Source organism: Pinus tabuliformis, chromosome 6, assembly GCF_031772625.1.
Source record: "Pinus tabuliformis cultivar Carrire ecotype Pingquan chromosome 6, CPIR1, whole genome shotgun sequence".
Classification (NCBI taxonomy): Eukaryota; Viridiplantae; Streptophyta; class Pinopsida; order Pinales; family Pinaceae; genus Pinus; species Pinus tabuliformis.
Genome location: NC_142292.1, coordinates 101,438,685 through 101,460,035, shown reverse-complemented (window position 1 = coordinate 101,460,035; position 21,351 = coordinate 101,438,685). Strand labels below are relative to the sequence as shown.

The 21,351-nt window shown below is 37.9% G+C and overlaps 1 protein-coding gene across 3 annotated transcripts in view; it reads right to left on the bottom strand.

Annotated features, from left to right (window-relative positions):
• Positions 1 to 20,593, bottom strand: part of LOC149257456 (FAD/NAD(P)-binding oxidoreductase family protein) — a 398,477-nt gene extending 377,884 nt beyond the window's left edge. For 2 of the 3 annotated variants that reach the window (XM_089414320.1, XM_089414317.1), the window contains exons 1-2: positions 20,275 to 20,592; positions 19,962 to 20,162 (exon numbers count right to left, since the gene is read on the bottom strand). In XM_089414320.1, the coding sequence (XP_089270446.1) occupies positions 19,962 to 20,162; positions 20,275 to 20,375 (302 nt within the window). In that variant the 5' untranslated portion in view covers positions 20,376 to 20,592. Of the gene's footprint in view, positions 1 to 19,961; positions 20,163 to 20,274 lie in introns of all 3 variants that reach the window. The other variant, XM_089414323.1, reaches the window with a different exon arrangement.
• Positions 20,594 to 21,351: the final 758 nt, after the last annotated feature.

Genomic DNA, 21,351 nt, shown 5'->3' with positions numbered 1-21,351 from the left:
ACAGAGATTAAGAGTGATACTGAGATCCTAATTGATGAAATCATAAACCAACGAGTGCAATTAATGAGTTTTATACAGGAAATTCAATAATAGAACCTCTAGAACCCCTAAACATGTGTTCTGCAAATGGGACAATGTAGAGTTTCATATATCTAAGAGACATGATAAGATAAGATAAATGTGTTAATTTCCAATGGATGACAACAAAAGTTGGTCAATGGGACTGTGTTAGGTACAATGATATCTACACCAAGTGGGAGCGCTAAAGCAGCTCCTAGATAAAAGCAAGAAATGGGAAGTAAAAGAGCAATCTACTCTGAAAAACCTAGAAGGTCAATTTCAAAGAATGGAGAGGCAATCTAGGAGAAAGATGTACAAGATGAGCGGCTAAATAGCCTATGGTGCCAGCAGGAGGCAAGATATGAAACTCTACAAATTTCACATTTATATAAAACTTGTTTAGAAATTTTGATATAGAACATTTATAACGTGTGCATGCACATTGCACATGTGTATGTGTGTTTTTGTATATGGAGAAAGAAAGAAATACCTTATTTAAATCAACATGATGACTTTATGCATCAAATATCACAACTTACATTGACATTAGCTATCATGGTTTGGTATCTTAATTTATATTTTTAATCATCAATGGAAAGGTTGCATATTGGTTGATAGTTGCAGGTTATTGGATGGATTCCAAGGTTGGACCAAAGTGTGGGTCTATAGGATAAAGATCCTTCCACTCTTCATAGGTTGCACATCTCATATTAATAATGTGAAGAACTTAGGCAGGGGGTATGCTAAGCAAATCAACAACTTTGTTCGACGTTGCTCTCTTATTCTTGGTCATCAAACTAAATTGTTGAATATAAGATGGTCACTTTCAATGACCGTTCTTGAATCTAAGATTGCATATTCAAAAACTAAATTAGTTGGTAATTGAGATGAAGAATTGTTTCCTTACCAAAAATGAAGTGATGGCATTGCTGAGTTCTTGAAGCCTTGAATCATTGCATAACATTCTTAAATTCTTTGTCATGGGTATTCTAGTTGAGCTTATCTTGGAACAATGTACCTAAATGATATGCAGTTGGATGTCCTCCTTGCTTAAGAATCACACAAATGGCATACTAGGAGGTGTCAATATTGACTTCAATTAGTTGTTAGAAGTTAGGGAGCACAAGTGATAAGCAGAGAACGTATTTCGATTTTTGGAAGGCTTTGTCTGCTTTCCACCCTCATCGGAGAGTTTTTTAATAGGTCAGCTTGTTCAAAGTATGGACTATGTGTAGGAATGACAAATGAACCTCCTATAAAAATTCACACCACCAATATAACTCTTCACGTCTAAAATACTGTTTGGAGTAAACCATTCTTTCAACACTTTTACCTTATCTAAGTCTATATGAACAAAAAAAACATTGATAACTAAACTATGACACTTGATAGAAGTTTTCCCGAAGAATGACAAAAATATATTCTCAAGGACCAACAACTATAACAAATTGACAAAGTTATAATAGTGCATGGAATCAAAGTGTTAAATTTGGTAACTAGGGCCAAACTCCGCCTTGGACAGCTCATATGATGCCGCTGATATTTTTATTGGATTCCTCTTTCTGCGAGGTGTAGGATTCATCTAAAGATCATCTCATTCTGACATGTCCAAATGGAATTATGAATTTATTTCGTTTATGGACAAATTGTCAAGGTCAGCCAGCAATCTAATGTAGGCTCAAAAACCCAAAAGACACGTCTATTCATCCTCAATGTTGCATATAAATAGAAGAAGCATCTACCTCATCCGGACACTAATCTCTCACACATCTCTCTCGCTCATCTGATTAGGTGTACGCACTTCTGGGCAGCCTCTCTCTCCACACGTGCAAAGGACAGACTGCAATTTTCTGTTTTGGGTGTTGACCGAATTGCAGGAGGGTTTGACCAGCATTGAATGGGCAGCAGTTGACCAAGTTTGACTGCGTTTTTCTTGGGGAATATTTTGTTTGGGCAGGCCACATTTCTGGGCACAGAAATCGAGGCAATCTGAGTTGTTTGACCGGCAGGGAAGATGACCGCAGGTTTGAGTCTGCATTGACAGAGTTTGATTGATATTTTTGGGACTGTTTTGGGCTGATTTGGACTGTTGTTGGAGGCCGAGATAACTAGGTTTGACCGAGCTAATCTGGAGGAAAAATTCTGACACGCTGACCAGTGTTGACTTTCTAGTTAGGGCTTCCTGTGACTGCAGTTTGTCTAGACAGATTTGACTTTGATTGGGCAAGTGAATTTTGTATATTGTACTCTCTCTCTCTGCTGAACTTTTGAAGAATAATAAGAAGAATTGATCAAAGGGTTTCCCACATTGGGGTTTGTCCCTGGCATGCGCCACATCTTGTGTCCTCTTGTCTTGGCTTGTCGTCTACTATTTTTATTTATGTTCTATCTGCATTTACTGCCATGTTAATGTGATTGCTAATCTGGAAATTGATATTGGGCTAATAAGAAAAACTTAAGTAAATTGCTCTTAAGCATAGAACATGTTATTGTTATCTAAAATTAACACAAAGGAAAAGAAGCTATGCAACATCAAATTCTCAAGGATCGACACTAACAAGAATCAATTATGGATTGATGGATAACCAACAATGGTAACAAGAGAACAAAAATCTGATGAATTATATTATCAGCTTCACGATATGTAAATACTAAAACCCTTAACTACAAAACTTTAAGAACAAAGCTTTTCAAAGTGGGATACTATGTTAATGCCATTTATGTAATGACCCTATAGGGGGTATATAAGTATCAAATGCATATGTGAATGGTGTTTCAGACAAGTAGTGGACCTACATGGGAAACAAGTGACAGCTACTATATATAAGAGGTGCATTCAGTCATTATCTCACACATTTATGATTTGACTTTTGATTATTATACTTGGATGTATTTGCATTGTTTGGAGTTGCTTTCCTACTATCTGGGGAGTTATTGTGTAACTCGTCATTATAATAATTTTACAGGTTGTGTTCCATGTCAATATTTAGTGTATGCAGGTTTATCATTACTTATTGTGCATTTTTGTCATTACAAAAATTGTCAACTTCTTGGGTGTGATCGTCATCAACTTGCATCTTGCCTCAACATTGACTTAAATCTTAGATCATGTCGACAAGCAAACTCTTTGAGTTTAGGGCTCAAAGATCAACATCCTCTGGGATCCAGTATTCACATCAACAATGATAGAGGTTTAGGATTGGCGCCAATATTGATGTGAACTAAAGTCGATGCCAATGTGCATCCCTCGATCAACATTGACTCACCTATTTACCTTGTCAAATTTTAATACCATTTCTCGTCAATCTTGGGTTTTAGCTATGCTTGGCCCTTATTGGGTAGGACTTGCCATTTTCCCCAAGACAGTTCAGCAAAAGTTATTGACAGATCACAAAGGGCCCTTCACAAATTCTGTGAAAATTTGGATACCCATGTGGTTCCAACCACATTTTCAATTGTGCATCAACTTCTAGTTTCTCTCATTTGGCTGCACCCCATTTCGCTCTCATAATTTGAGTCCCATTTTGTCTTTAAATATGCTTTTTGTTGCTTGAATGGAGGTTTTGACGGTTGAAACTTCAAAGAAAAAATTTTAAACTTGGGGGCAAAAATTCAAAGACAAACTTATACTTGCTTCAAAGCTGAAAATTTACTGGTATGTAATATTGCAAGGAATTTTTTTGCCCTAGTTTTCCTTAAATCACTAGGGTTTCAACAACAATTTCTTTTCTTTTGTGTACAACAACATAATTTCAATACAAATCATATAACTTCAATAACAGTGTTGGCTTTAAATAGTATAATAACCCCAACAATACAATTCAACAATCCATAAACCAGCAGAATCCAAATGCAATCCAAATAATGCATAACAAGTTCAATAGCATAATAGTGCCCTAGATCCGAATTTATCTACAAACTGATAAATATAGCACAAATTTGTCTACTTGGCCTCAGGTTTGTGCTTGTTCTCTACCTTGGACCACTGCAACAGTCTCATATTTGTTGAAGTCTAGACCCTCACACTTCCTCAGGAACCCCTTTGTTCTATACCAGATTCGCACTTGCTTTCAGGACTTTGGACCTATGGGACGTGTTGTCCACAATTTTGTCAACAGTCCGAGAAAGAACTTTACAAGGAAGTGGAGAAAAATTTTCAGAGATCAAAGTCATCTGTCAGCATGAAGTTATCATTGTAAATCCAATTTCTGCAAAGTTTATTGTAAATGATGCTAGTATGACCATTCAATTATGTAATAACACCTAGGTAAGCCTCTAATTTTGGCATAGGATTTCATCCTAGGAAGTTTTTTAACCTCCCTGAATTTTGTGTGTTTGTAAACATGCCTAATTGACAGAGTTTTTCTTCCAGCTTAAACCCCAAAGCTAGAATGGAATTCATTGACAAGGTCTTAGGTGAGTCCTTGTGTTTATTGAGTCTATTGTGTTAGGATATTCCGACACATAGGATATAGTTAAGTTCAACTTGGTCTAGTATAGAGTTAGGTTAGAGTTAGGTAAAGTGTGTTTCTTTACCGTTGTACATTTTGTAACTTACAATCCGACGGTCACGATATGTAGTGATCCGACGGTTCACTCTCACCTCGATATTACCGACACTTGATCCGTGGCTTGACACCCGATTGGTCCATGAGTTCTATTTAAAGCGCATGGAGGGTCATTGTTCGGGTAATCCGTGCATGAGAGAAGCTTATGTAAATTTTCATTCTTTGATTAATAAATTGCCTGTAGTACCCACGTTGGGACAGGCCGTGGACTGTTTCCCTCCTTGCACTTTGAGGGTTTTAACCACGTCAAAAATACTGGTGTATTGATTTGAGATCTGGTTGTGAGCGATGTCCTTTTGGTATTCTTTCTGAGGAACTTACCCTGTAAATTCCTACATGGTATCAGAGCTATTTGAGGGCCGCATCCGTTGGTGATCCAAATCTGAAGCCGGTAGAACTGCATGCGGCTGTCGTTTCCTAGATCTGCTGTTTCTGACTGCTTTCGGGCCGAGAGGACTGCTCTGTTGCGTTCGGAGCATCTGTTCCAGTGAGGAACCCCTTTCGTTTCACGCGAAAAGGTTTCCGGTAGCCCTAGCTACGTCATTTTTCAGATCGGGAGGTATACAGTGTTTTTTTTGCAGTTTACTGTTATTTTCTCTCTGCTTATTTCGGTTTCGGTTTATTTAGCCTTTTTTTTTAACCGGATCTATACCTTTCATTTCTGCGTATGCTCTTTGCCCTGCGACTCTGTGCAATCTGGGCAAATCAGAAACAGAAAGGAAGGATTTTTCTCATGCGTATGCTCTTTTCCCTGCACCTTAGTGTGATCTCGGAAAATCAGAAACATTGAGAAAAATATTTAGTTTTTCGGCTAAAGCTAACTTTGAGATTTTTTTTTTAAATTTCTAGTTTTTTGGCTAAAGCTAACTTCGAGCCGCAAGGTTCGTTTTTCTTTGCATATTCGTGTTGGGTTTTGTGTTTTGTGTTTTGTAGGGAAAAAGAGGTTTCTCGAGGCAAGCACGCAAATCAAGGCCCCTCTCTCTCTCTCTCTCTCTCTCTCTCTCTCTCTCTCAAATTTTTTGTATAGATCAATTGGTTCAAAGCTATTTTAAGAGAGTAGAGGTCTTGGGTTCAAGTCTCCATTTTGTGGGGGCGGATTTTTTTTCATTCCCGCACATTCGCGCACTTTGCCGGCAACTTCAACAATTATTTTTCAAAAAGCCATAACTTCTTCATCCGGAAGCCTTTTTCAGAGCCGTTTTTTTTAAAACCGCCTATTTTTTCGAGATCTATCCATTGGAACACCTACTTTCAGCATCTTCAGCTTCAGTTTTTTTAAAAATGGAAAGCCCATGCCAAGTCATTCTTGACAGCACTAACTACTTCCAATGGGTAGCCTACATCGAAGATTTACTTAGAAGTAAAGGTCTCTTCAGAATAGCCACAGACCAAGAGAAGAAACCAAAAGATGAAGACAAGGCGGCAAAATGGGAAAATAGACAAGATCAAGCACGTGGTTTGATAGGGATGTCTATTTCTCCTGATCTTAGATTCCACATTGCAGAACTTGAGACTCCTCATGAAGCATTAGAAAAACTTGCTAAAGTTTTTGGGATTAAAAATGAAATTATAGCCCATCAACTTGAAAATGAGCTGCTTACTTTGGATCCTAATAATTTTTCTTGCATTGAAGATTTCTTGTCCAAATTCAAGAACCTTAGATATCTCCTGGAAGGTGTTAAAGTTAAGAAAGACGATGGTAACCTTATTTATTCCATCCTTACTAAGTTGGGACCAGCCTACTCTGTATTTGTTTCCACTTTCCATTCTACAAGAGAAGCTTTCATTTGTCAAGGACAAGACTACAAGGCCCCTTCCTTTGACTCCTTTTGTGATTCCTTAATAAGAGAACAAGAAAAACTCTTACACCTTGGTCTTCTTAATCTTGGAAACTCTTCCACGAAAGCGTTAGCCGCCCAGCAGCAACCAAATTCAAAGAATCCTAAGAAGTCATATCCTCAAAAGAATGGTCCTAAACCATCTCAGCCTCAAAATGAAAGATCATTTCAGCAAAATGATAAGACCAATAGAAACAAATGGAAGAAGACTGATAGACATTGTAACTTTTGTAATCGAGATGGCCACTTAGAATCTAAATGCTTTAAGAAGATGGAAGCCTTGGAAGCTGCAATGAAGAAACATAACATCCATGTGGAGCCTACTTCAACTTCAACTTCCGGAATGGCACTTTCTGCATGTCATTATCAATCATCTCAGTCTGGTTATGCATTAAATGTATCTTCTTCTTCTTCTCATTCTCATGAGTGGCTCATTGATTCTGGAGCCTCTTGTCACATGGCCAAAAACCAAGCCATGTTTTCTTCTTTAAATGATTGTAACACCAAAAATATATATATTGGTGATGATAGATCCCTTAATGTTGTAGGGACTGGAACTGTTCATCTAGACAATGGTCAGTTTAATGATGTATTATGTGTTCCAACCTTATCCTGCAACCTTCTATCTGTCTATCAGATAACTCATTCAGGTGAAGGTAAAATTGTTGAATTTTCACCTCATGATGTTGTAATCAAGGATCTAAAAGATCCTAAACAGATTCTAGCTACTAGTCTTGCTGATGATTCCAAAAGGTTGTATAAGTTTCACAACTTTGGGTCATCAAATCTTCCCTCAGTATTTGTTGCTCATAATGATGAAGTGAGCAAACTTTGGCATGAGCGATTTGGTCACTTAAACTATCGCTCCCTTCAGCATCTATGTAAAGAAAATATGGTGACAGGTCTTCCTATGGTATCTTGCAGAGATGGTGTTTGTTCCGGATGTGTACTCGGAAAACATCATCGGGACAGTTTTGACAAACGTGCCTCTTGGCACGCCTCAGCCCCTTTACAGCTTGTGCACAGTGATTTATGTGGTCCTCTTCCTGTTGTTTCATTCTCTGGCTGCAAGTACTTCTTAACTTTCATTGATGATTTCTCCAGACGCACTTGGGTATACTTCTTAAAACTCAAGAGCGAAGTATTTAACACTTTTTTGGCCTTCAAAGCCTTTGTTGAAAAACAATCTGGACATCAAATTCTTAAGCTAAGAACTGATAATGGTGGAGAATATGTTAAAAACACATTCATCAACTTTTGCACCGAAAATGGAATTCAAATGCAACATACTGTTCCATACACTCCACAACAAAATGGTGTAGCTGAAAGGAAAAATCGCACCTTAAAGGAAATGGCTAATTGTATGCTGCAATCTAAAGGACTCAGTCTTAGTTTTTGGGCCGAAGCAATTAATTGTGCAAATTATATAATCAATCGCACTCCTACTAAGGTTCTAGAGAATATCACTCCAGAAGAAGCTTGGAGTTCCATTAAACCAGATGTAAGTCACTTTCGTGTGTTTGGAAGTGAAGCATGGGCCCATATTCTAGATGAAAAGCATAAAGCTTTAGAACCTAAGAGTGAGAAATGTACTTTTGTTAGATATTCTGAAGATGTAAAAGGTTATAGACTTATTCCATTTAAGTCCAAAAATGTTATCATTAGAAGAGATGTAAAGTTTGATGAAAATAAATCGGCCTGCGAGCCTAGTCCGGCGGATGTGCCACCTCTTCCTATCTCTTCTACTTTTGAAAACATTTCTTCTTCAGATGATGAAAGCGAGGATGATAATCCTCCCCCACCTTCTCAGGATCCTCAACTTCCACGATGGGTCCGTGCTACTCGGGATGCAGCAGGTGATCTTGCAGGAGATCCTACAGATCAGCGACGTACACGTTCTCAGTTTGAAAGAGCCTCTTCTTTACTGGCTCAAGCTCCAGTAAATCATGATCCTAACACTTTTGCAGAAGCTTCAGGCCATCCACATTGGGAAGCAGCTATGAATGAAGAATATCATTCATTGATGACAAATGATACATGGGATCTTGTTCCTCTACCAAAGGGACGCAAACTTGTTAGATGTAAATGGGTTTACAGAACCAAGTATGGACCAGATGGGAAAGTTGATAAACATAAAGCTCGTCTCGTTGCTAAGGGTTTTTCACAGGTTGAAGGCATTGACTACACTGAAACCTTCTCCCCTGTTGCCAAAATGAACTCTATCCGCCTTGTTCTTTCCCTTGCTGCCTCTTTAAAATGGGAAGTCCATCAGATGGATGTTAAATCTGCCTTCTTGCATGGGGACTTGCAGGAAGAAATCTATATGGAACAACCCATTGGCTTCATACAAACAGACTCCAGCCTTGTTTGTCGACTTAAGAAATCCCTTTATGGCCTCAAGCAAGCTCCTCGGGCTTGGTATGCCAAAATGGATAGCTTTCTTTTAGAATCTGGCTTTTCTAGGTGTCATTCTGACAATACTGTCTACACCAAGAAAGTGGGCAACTCTCTTATCATCCTTGTTCTTTATGTTGATGATCTTATTCTTACTGGTAGTGATCCCAACCTTATAAACCATGTGAAGACCAGCCTTAAAAAGAAATTTGAAATGACATACTTAGGACACTTACACTATTTTCTCGGTCTTCAAGTCTTGCAATCCCAGGAGGGTATTTTCCTTTCCCAGTCCAAGTATGCTTGTGATATTCTTCGTCATTTTCACATGGAAGACTGTAAGCCAGCCCCTTCTCCCTTTCAGTCTGGAGTCAAACTTTCAGTCTCTTGTACTTCTCCTGAAGTTGATGCTACCTTATACCGTCAACTTGTCGGAAAACTCTTGTATTTAACCCATACTCGTCCTGATCTTTCCTTTGCTGTTGGCCTTGTTGCTCGTTTTATGCAAAACCCCCGTGAAAGTCATTAGAAAGCAGCTAAAAGAATACTTCGTTATGTTCGAGGTACAGTACAGTTTGGGATTCATTACAGTGCCAAAGCAGCTCCTCTGTTAGTTGGTTTCACTGATTCTGATTGGGCTGGTGACCCTGATGATCGGAAGTCTACTGCCGGTTATGTCTTCACTCTTGGTTCAGGACCTATTACATGGGCTTGTAAGAAACAGGCTGCCATTTCTCTTTCATCAGCAGAAGCAGAGTATCGTGGTGCCGTGGAAGCTAGTAAGGAAGCCTTGTGGCTTCGTCAGATCCTATCAGAGTTTGGCTTTGAGCAGCAGCATCCAACCACACTTTGGTGTGATAATCAAAGTGCCATTCAGCTATGCAAAGATCCAGTTCAGCATCAGCGCAGCAAACACATTGAACTACACATGCACTTCATCAGAAAGCTCATTCATGACCATGTTCTTGAAGTGCAATATTGTCCAACAGATGATCAGGTTGCAGACATCTTCACAAAGGCTCTCACAGAGGCGAAGTTCACTAAACTTCGATATATGCTTGGAGTTCAGGAAGTTGTCACTAAGGGGGGATAGGCTCTAGTGCCTCCTTCCTTCTCCTATTGTGTCATATTTGTAAATCCTTCAATCCTATCCCAAGTTGTTCTTAAGGGGGGATGTTAGGATATTCCGACACATAGGATATAGTTAAGTTCAACTTGGTCTAGTATAGAGTTAGGTTAGAGTTAGGTAAAGTGTGTTTCTTTACCGTTGTACATTTTGTAACTTACAATCCGACGGTCACGATATGTAGTGATCCGACGGTTCACTCTCACCTCGGTATTACCGACACTTGATCCGTGGCTTGACACCCGATTGGTCCATGAGTTCTATTTAAAGCGCATGGAGGGTCATTGTTCGGGTAATCCGTGCATGAGAGAAGCTTATGTAAATTTTCATTCTTTGATTAATAAATTGCCTGTAGTACCCACGTTGGGACAGGCCGTGGACTGTTTCCCTCCTTGCACTTTGAGGGTTTTAACCACGTCAAAAATACTGGTGTATTGATTTGAGATCTGGTTGTGAGCGGTGTCCTTTTGGTATTCTTTCTGAGGAACTTACCCTGTAAATTCCTACATATTGTAAAAGTGCGTTTAGGAATTTCTAGTGCATGGCCCCTCGCAATCAGAAACCTTGGCTAAATTATTTTATTATAAGAACGCTTGGTTTCATACTAGATCATATTCTGTTGCATAATCCCCTTTTAAGGGTCGAATTAATTGTAATATTTGATGTAAAAAATATTTTAGTGCATGGTCCCTAGCAATCAGAAACCATGGCTAAAATATTTGAGGGTGGAAAAATTATTAATCCCCTCTAGAGTCAATTAATTAATTTTTTTGGCAAAATTAAATAAAAATCCTAAGCCAAAAAATTAATTAATTTTGAGCCAAAAAATAATTATAAAGAAATTAATTTCTCTCCAAATGGAAAAAATAAAAATTCGTGGGTCAAAAAGAATGCAAATTTTGGAAGTAAGGTAAAAAATGATATTTTAAGAAAATTTGAGCCCTTGGACCTTGGTGGTTAAGTCAAAGTCAATTTTTTTAGGAAATTAATCCAAAATATTAATTTTTGGATTAATTAAAAATGGTTTTTAAGAGAAATTCGAATTTTCCTCAAAAATAAAAATTCAATGGTGGAGATTAAAAGATGATCAAGTTATTTTCGACGGTCGAGATTATTTTGACGAGGATCAAGCCAACTAGCCGTTATTTTCCACTTGGAGGGGTTTCTCTATATAAAGAAGCTATTGAGCTTCTATTTCACATCTTTGGATGAGGTAATTTTGTAATGCTTGTACTGAGTTGCTACTCTACTGGAAACATTTTTTATCATAATAGAAAGACTTTGGGGTTCAATTCATGGTGTTCTTCTATCTGTTGATCTGTGGTATGTGTTAGCTATGTGTTTATCCTATATTGTGCTAAATAATTTTTAACTGTTATTTCATTTGTCGGTGATAAGAACATTCTATTGGTATGAGTTATCTTAGGTGATCTGATTCACTATGTGAATTAACAGTTTATTTTGAGAATTTGTTATGAATAAAATATAGATATAAATAATAATAATTAATTAGTAATTAGTTAATGAAGAGTTATGTCCCTAAGGACATGACCATTCACAAAGGGACATCTGCCTACGGTATATAAGTAGACCCTCATCCTCATTTGTAATCATCTCACTTGTATTCAAATATTCTTATATAATATATTATCTGCTCCATGATGGGCATTCTTATATACCAAATCTTTTGAGTATTCTATTGCATATACAAACCTTGTTCGTTACAATGGTATCAGAGTTATTCAATCCTCTGGTTGTTCAACTACTGCACAGAGTCAGTCTGATTGAGTCTTTGGCCATCAATCTTCATCAACGTTGTTGTCATCGCAATTGAAGCATTTCACTATATAGTTTGAAGATTCTCCATTTTACTGTCAGGTCCTTCGCCATTTAACCCCAAAAAAAGAAAAGGTGCATATATTAAAAAAAAAAGGAGAGATTAAAAAAAGAACAAGAAGAAAAAAATCAAGTATACATTTTAAAAAAAAAGCAAAAAAGAGTATAGTATAACAAAATATATTAAAAAAACCCAAATTATAAAAAAAAACATATATATATTTATATAAAAAAAGAAATTAAAAAATAAAATATCAGTGGAAAAAAAATTTATTAGAAAAACAATATTTAAAAAAAATACATATATACAAAAAATTATATAATGAAAAATAAATATAAAAAGTGTATAAGCTGACCAAGAGCCATAAGCCGCCACTGATGTTTCCGTTCAACCACAACAGGCCACCAACCAGCATGTCACCTGCTAATCGACCACACAACAGATCGACGCCACAGTGGGCTTCACCGCAGAGCCACAACCAAAAAAACAACCAGCCACTAACTGATCGATCGTCATACGCTGCCACTCCTCTAGCAGCAGTCGGCCACTCTCAACCACCACCGAATTTTGGCATCAATTTATTTGTGTATACATCCACCAGGCACCATTGTCGCTACTACGGGCATCCCCGCCACACAGTTCTGTTATACCCCAACGACACCTACAAATCTGCCTCTGCCACTAACCGAGCTCACCATTTTCGCCCCTTTCACCTGTCCCTGTCGCCGCCCATGTGACCAGCTAGTCGTCACTACAGCAACATAGATAGCCACAACCGTTGCCACTCGACTGGAGCAACCACCATCAATCCGCCTTCTCATTGACCCTACAGCCTATCTTCGTTGATCGACCTTCCATTGACCACAACCCTATTTGGCAGCTGCCTACATATCTACCACATCTGTACCGCAACAAACCATTAAAGTATTTAACATTTAAAATATCATAATTGAACTATAGTGTGAATCTCGCTTTTGGAGAGAATTTTGAAAAGATGTCAAGAGGATAAATTAAGGAAATAAATGAATTTGTTTTTTAGGGAAAAGACTATATAGAAATAGACAAGTTCATATAATAATTGCGGAAAAAAAGTCAACGTGTGCTGAAATTATCTTATGTAAAGTTAAAGATTAAAAGAAAAATTTAATCCAAAGTTACGAAAAGACATTTTATATATAGATATATAAAAGGAGATTATAAATTGTAATATATATATATAAGAGAATTTGAAGTACAAAGTGCAAGGGATTATTTAAATAAATAAATATCGAAGAGGTATTTTTTAAAAGGGAAAGGTAGATTTTTTTAACCAAAAGGTAAGCACTCAAGTAAAAAGGGAATTAAGAGGGGAAAAAAACAAAAAGGTTATATTAAAAAAAATGATTATAAGTATTATGAAAGTGATTTGAGAAAAGAATTCAAGAAAAGACCAAAAGATGAGTTCCACACAACAATCATTATTTTGGACGAAATGTACATTTTGTATAACATACATTGAATATCCATGGATTCATAAAAGTTGTGAATTATACTGTCTAACATGTGGAAAATTATTCAATGCGGAAGAATGTCAAGCTGATGTACTGATGCAAATGACAGAATGAAAGGAACAACTTGCAAAAATGAAAGAAAAATTAATAGAAAAAGACGAGGAAATTTTGCGTCTAAGGGACCATAGCCAAAAATTACTTGCAAACATCAAGAAGTCCAAGGAAAGAAAGAAAAAATTAGAAGAAGACAAGATATGTGTCGAGAAGAAATTCAACGAGATTATATCAGAGAAGGAAGAAGAGAATTTGCGCTTAAAAGACCTAAATTAAAGGTTATTAGGACAAATCAGATATCTAAAAGATGAGAAGCTTAAAAGTCAAAACATTGAAAATAAGGTTGATGGATCAGAAACCAAAGAACTCTTACGTCTGAGAAACCATAATCAAAGTCTACTCACTCAAATTATGAAACTTAAGGATGATAAGAAATCATTAAAAAGCAAGTTAGAAGAACCACTCACGAAAGAAGTATCGAAGTCTTTAGACGTAACAGTCCAAGGCGAAGAAAAGGGAACAAACATAGAACCCATTAATCTCACAGTTCAGACAAATCCAAATCGAATTGAAGTGAGGACGTACTCAGAGGTTGCAGTTCAAATGATGGAAACTCCTAGTGAAGATTTTGTAACCAATTCAACAACACCAGTACCTGGGTCCTGAAGTAAATCAGAAAATTGCCACATGCATGATAAGGGAAAGTCAAAACATGAGAACTTATTATCGACATTCGAATCACGAGAGCGTATTTTTCAATCAATCTATGTACCAATATCACTCATAACATAAACAACAAACTTATGTTCCAAGGAATGTTGAAGTTTGCAGAATCCAGTCCTATGATAACGATTCATTACAAATTTCCAGTGATTGGAAAATTCCACAAAAGATTAATCCAGGATGGTCAGATCCATTCTCAGTCTGACAATTTTGTTTATCACCCAGAAGATCATATCATCTTGTATCAATGAAGATGAAAGTTTTGAGATGAGAAGATATTCGAAACTAGAGACGAAACCAACCCTTTCATCAATAAGCTTTGAGAACGACGCATTTTGAAGAGGAAGGCAATGTTATGAATAAAATATAGATATAAATAATGTAAATATAAGTAATGATTAATTAGTAATTAGTTAATGAAGAGGTATGTCCCTAAGAACATGACCGTTCACAAAGGGGCACTTGCCTATGGTATATAAGCAGACCCTCATCCTCATTTGTAATCATCTCACTTGTATTAGAATATTCTTATATAATATATTATCTGTTCCGTGATGGACATTCTTATATACCAGATATTCTAAGTATTCTATTGCATATACGAACCTTGTTCATTACAAAATTTATAGAGATTTACAGATATGCTGGCCCTTGGGCTCCAAGTTCACAAACTGTGGGGAAGAGCCAACCTTGTTTGGGCTCTAAGCTTTCATTGTGGTAAATTATTTTGCAGAAGGGCTTTGGCCGGTCTATCTTTCGAAATTATTCATCAATGCAGTTTATTTAAAAATCTCAAAAAAAATTATTTGATCTTAGGCAACAAAGAATTTATTTGCTAATGAGAGCTAATATTTTATTTTGTAAATATTGTACATTTGTAAATATTTGTAACTTATTTTCTAACCCTTGTGTTATTTTGTAGCACTTTGGTATTTGGGGTTTTGAATATTTTGTATATATTTGGGGTTTTGGAATTCTTTTGATTCATTTATGTAGGTGATTTTTCAAGCTACAAAGGAGATTGAATTTCTGTGAAGTCGTCTAGCCGGGGTTTTGAGGTAGTTCTAGGCCTAGGAAGGCAAGATCTACCCTCTAGCTACCCTCCAAGCTCAATGGCCACGCAAGCAAGCCATTTTCTAAGGTTTTTGTGGTTTTGCAAGGGTTTTTCAAATTTTTTTGAGGCCTTTAAGCCTAGCTGTTTGCTCTTTTATCCTAGTCGTGAGCCCAAGAGGGCTCCTTATCCTTGCGGCTGCCTTCTTTTGGCCTCCCAAGGGTGTTGCAGTCCCTTCCTTTCTCCTCAACCCTCCTCTTTCTCTCCTCTGTGGCCCCTTGGAGGCTCTTTCAAGGGTGTCGCAGGCCTTGGGCAGCCTCCAATAGCCCTCAGCCTCCTCTCTTGCTTAGCCGCAACCTTGGGCTGCCTCTCCAAGCCCTTGGCCTCCCTTCGTGCCATTGTTGCAAGCCCTAAAGGGCCTTCTCCTTATGTCACGGCCCCATTTAGGGCCTTCCCTTGCCCTGCATCAGCCTTCTAGGGCTTGACGTCAGCCCTTGTGGGCTTCTTTCCCTTAGCGCAGGCATTTTGAGCCTTGGTCCCTTTACCCAAGGCTTATCTTTGGCCTTGTAGTCCCTCATTGGCCTTTTCTAGCTCTAGTGTTGGGGTTTTCCTAGCCTTGTAGCCTTTCCTTAGTACCTTTCCAGTCATCTTTGATTTTTGCATTGTTTTAGTGGACTAACATCTTATGTTGCAGTGATTTTCTTGCTAACATTGTGGTTGCAGGAAGTGGAAGTCATCACCAAGCCTTCTAGCCCTCAACTAGGCCCTTTGGCCACTTGGTTTGCTTCTCTATCCCTCATTTTCTTCTCTGTTTTGCTACAGCCATTTATTCAGTCCCATAACACTCATAAAAAACATTAAAAGTGACAAAAGATCATTAAATAATCACTCAACTTCATTGTAAGTTCATTGGCACTCATTTGGCATTAATTGTTTGGCACCTTGTTGGCTTTTTGGAGGACTGAATCATTAATTTTCTGAGTTGATATAGGTCTGATATATGCTCTTTTAAGGTTTGATCTGAATGTTAAAAGTCTGATCTATAGCTTACAAGTGGTCGCAAAACTAATTGGCAGTCATTGGAAGGTCTCTTGCTTTGATTTTCTAGCTCATTCTTGACATCTTGCATCATCTTCTAAGTGTTGGTATATAAATTTGCATGTCTGATATAAATTTGCAGACCGCTGAATATAAGGTTATAGCAGTAATAAATTGCATTAGAGGCCCTAAAGTTAACTAAGAAACAAATCTAATTCATGAGCATTCATTGTTGAAGTGATTTGGGCTTAGAATTTGGTCAAGGGTTCATTAGCATCTTGTCATCTTTTGCATCAACATTTTGCATTCATCTTTTGGCATCTTTGCAATTTGCATACAAGTGCTCTAAAAGGGATAGTTAAATTGGCAATTGTTTGATAAGACTGGCTTAAAATAACATTGTGGATTAATGCTCTCTTTTCCTCATTGATAGTTGGTATTATTGTGACATTGTTTCTAAGAGAATACGTCTAGTTTGTCATTGCTATCATTGGTTATTGGACAAGTGAATACATTTCTCTTCATTATTATTGTGGAATAACCACTTCTTGTATTCATAATCTATCCAAGTTACTCTTAAAGCACTTGTCTAATCATAATTGGAATAAGAGAAATATTGAAGAAATTTAATTGTGTTAATAAGGAATTCAATTTTTCTCTTTTGTATCTAATTGGCACACTGGCATTATATTGTTATAATCTAAGTAAGCTTGGAAGTTGCTAGTTGTGTTAAAAACAATGGACTTGTTTATTGTCATTTCATGAGTAATTGTCTATTGTGATCTCGGCAACATTTTTTGGCGCCATGCATTCGGTTTATTAAGAACTTTCTTTTGGTAAATATTGTCATTACACATTGTTAAGTATGTCATTGTTTCAAATTGAATATCATCATAAATTGTCTAAGTACTTGAAACATTTAATAACTCCACCTAAAGATAACCACTCATATTTTGCACTTGCATTCTAGGATAGTCTTGCACTAATTAATTTACCTCCAAGCATAAGCTTGGTTGATAGAAAGATAGGACCACTTTTCTCACTCAGCTTGCGAAGCCTAGACCCTCTTTTGCAGTTAACACAATGACCTTGTAGTCATCAGAGCCACAGTCTCTGCAACACCAGAGACATCGGTGGTTAAAACTCTAGGGGAGGTATTGTTAATATAGCCTTTGTTATCTTCCCCTAGGTTTCTCTCTCACAACCTACAGTAGAGACTAGCTTCAAAATAGTTGAGAGGAAGGATTCACCTACCTAGGCATCTAATTTAAAATAAACCAAGACTTTGCATTTCACTTAGTTTTAGGTGTTGCATTTCACTTAAGATAGTGAAGCATCCTTAAGTAACAAATGTTCTTCCGGTGGCTTGGTAAATATTTTGACTCCCTTAAGGCAATGGTCTTTCAAGATAATCTAAACAAATATCTAAACTTGCTAAATTAACCAAGTTGTTAGGCCATTCAGTTGTGTCTCCCGGGCTTGTTGGTTGTTGACAAGTCTTGCATCTCCACATTTCATAGGGACTACCCCGCATAGCCTGTTGTTGGAAGACAACGAGAATAGAGAGGGTCAGGATCAGAGTCACAGCCTTCGTCCTGAGCGTTGTCACATCATGCATGTACAATTTGGGTGACAATAGGACGGACCTCAGAAACCCTAGGGGTTGTGATTGGTGCTCCAAATGACCTCGCTTAGCCTCAGCAACTCAAATACGACAACACTTTAGGCCCCTCGGCCTCAGGATATGTAGTCTGCTTCAGACAATTCTCCTATTTTCCACACGGCAGGTTCGTAGGGTCTTAGTCTTAGTCTGTCCAAAATTCTGCGGTGATTTGACCCCAAAAAAACTCGCCAGAACTCAGGAAGAGATTCGGATTAGCTTGCCTCAGGTGGATGTAGCTTGCCTCAGGTGGATGTCACCTCAAAAGAGATTTGTTTGTCTTGTTAATATTCCTCAAATATATTATTCTAGCTTTTGGAGTCGCGGCCTACTTCAGGACGTCTTGATTTTTCCACAGAGAGAGAAACCCGTGACAACTAAACTCAAGAAGATTTTGATCTGTCCAATAACTGGACCTCAAGGAACCCGTCTAGCTTTAGTAGGGTTAGGTATTGCCTTGCCAAGATCTTCCCAAAATTAATTCGCTACTCCTTCCAATAATTAAAATCTTGATGCCAAAACAAAGAACACAATAGAAAAATAAACGAGAGTGACTAGGTAGTGTGGGATCACCTCCATCGAAGCTAGTCCAAGAAGAAAGATGGGGTCTTAAAAGTTTAAAACCCTCAGAGCCTCAAGTTCAAAGACAAACAGATACCAACGATCCCATTCAATGATGCCTCAAGTGCTTGTAAACCTCTTGTATTTATAGATTTTCATGAGGGGATTTTTTCTTTAATTAATTGAGTGATGTTCACACCAAGACCCCACTTTGGACTATTTTTCCCCGCTGCCCCATAACTTGCCCAACATTGGGTATTTTGGGGTTTTCCCCTTTATTGAGGACTATAGCCTACGAGGATCGACAGGCTACTTCATCCCTTAGGCCAATTAATCCAATACATGGTACAAGTTGAAAATTTATTCCACAAACACAGAATCTGTTGTTGCTGCTCACAAAGTCTTCACTTATTGGTAACCTTGCTTCTCCTCACTTACTGACGAAAACTTAGGACTCTGGCAGGGCTAAGTAGTTTTAAAATTGTAGGGGAGCATCTATTTAATATTTTATGTGTGTGTGGTTAAAGAAAAACTTAGTCATACCCCATTGGATAGAGCACCATTCTTACATCCCCTCTTATGGGGTACATTTCAGGCACATTCCCATGCTATCCCCTGCCAGTCAAGGACAGCAGGGGACATTCCTAAGGTATCACCCTATCTACTACGAATAGAGAGCATACGGGTTATGTTCTAGATCCCTACGGTGGCATTCCCTATGGAATATGGCTCAAAATTCTTTGATCTTGTTCTTATCGAACTACCTCGCTTTTCTGTTCTGTAGACACGTGATAACTTTTCATATTAAGTGAGTTGCATAAGTTCATCAATGAGTTCCAATGGTAATTGTTGAGCAATCACTATTTGCCCTCGTAAATTCTTTTGCTTATTTTGTTGAAGTGGCATGCATGTGACATGCAATCTGCTTCGTTTTATCATACCAGTTGTCCAAACTCTCCGTTTCAGGATTGTGTCAACTTTACCCTATTATTTCATCATAAGGAAAATCATTTGAATACCTGTGCTAAATAGTGTGCATTAAACATACACGCCTGCTCCCCTGCGCTCACTGTAAAGGTTGGCCTGACTTCAACTTTCGAGGGATAGCACAACGCTTATTTGATCCCATTTCCATTCTCAGTTAATTTAAAGGTGGCCTCCAATCTAATAATATCGATAAATTGCCCTAATAAGCGAAAGAGGAAAACATGCTTGTTATGCCTGACTCAAATTTCTCCTTACCATTCCTGAGTTTAATTGCCCTAAAGATTCTTGCTCTTATTTTGTCCAAGACTGTGCCTTGAAGATGAACCTATCCTTGAAGATGGGATATGTTCCTTGTTTTCTAGATTGAATACAGGCCCCGATTTTAATAGCAATAACCAAAAGGTATCAGACCTGCGCTCTCCACTCAACTTATTTTTCATACTTTTGCCACACCAAATTGTAAAGAATAATGTACGCAATTGACCAAAGTCCAGTTCTTCTACCATACATTCCAAGTTAAAGCAATTAAAAAATCTTATCGTAGTACCCCTAGCATGCAATGCAACAGTCATACCGTATAATGCAAGGGCGGAGAAGACTCTGCAAGTAACTCCCTCGGGAGAATTTGAAGCCTGGGATTAATTCTTCTGTCACAGCTGCACCTCCTAACACGTGGCGCCTCTCCAGCACTGCCACCTGGAGGCCGGATTTGGCCAGGTATGCAGCAGCTGTGAGACCATTGTGCCCCCCTCCAACAACCACAGCGTCCCATTTTCTGCACAAACAAACATAGATGGATGCTATGGGATGTAAAACACTGTTCAGAAACAAACTAATAATAACAGTGGCAATAACCGATCATTTGATGATTGCATTGCTTTCATTACCTCTGAGTTAAGAAGCTGGTGCCTTTCTCCTTGGCATCTGTGAAATATGAAGAAGAATGCGAAGGCCTCGTGGCCATTTTCTTCAATGGCATCAGTCTCATAGCGGAGTGATTTTCTGAGCCGGCTGCAAGCCAAATCAAAAACAATGGACTGCATGTATCCGCTGTGTTTTGTGTATTTTAAAAGTATATTGCTGCTTTGTCACATGCACACTACTTGGGAATGGGAATATGAGTGGGGAATCTGCAATTTGATCAGCTAGTGGAATTTATTTGTGAGAATAAACTACTACTGGTTTTGATCCTGGAGCAAAAAGGCTCAGAGTAAGTGTTTTTATTTTCTTGGGTTTCATGTGTTTTTGTTATTGTTCGAGAGACACTCTCGAATCCCAAAAATAAAATAAAAATATTATTAATTATAATTCTTAATTAAAATTATTTGAATTCAAGCTTTTGTAATCTATAATTTGTTAATTCATGAAAAATTTTCAGAGAAAATCACATCGAGAATATTTGGTCGACGTGTTGCAAACGAGCGAGTTTGGTCGACGTGTTGCGAACCAGCTAGTGTGGACGTGTTGCAAACCAACCAGTGTGGTTATTGCGAACCAGCGAGTGTGGTTTAAAGACTATTTGGTCGACATGTTGCTAACCAGCCAGTTTGGTCGACGTGTTGCGAACCAGCCAGTGTGGACGTGTTGCGAACTAGCCAGTGTGGTTGCGAACCAGCTAGTGTGGTTGGTTCGCAACACGTCGACCAAATATTCTCTATGTGATTTTCTCTGAAAATTTTTCATGAACTAATAATATTATTTGAATAATCAATTTATGTATATATATATATATATATATATATATATATAGTTTCAAGTGATACTTCAATTGATCTAGTTCTTAAGAGAGAGTAGCTAAGTACCTTGTCAATTGGGAGGTTATGGAGTCAAATCTTCTCAACGCCTTTGGAGTTAGGCCCGACCAGAGAAACCGACAAATATATCCCTTTGGGTGAATCTGCTTGGATTATTACCCGTGGATGTAACGGTCAAGTGACGGTGAACCACACTTGAAAAAGACATTA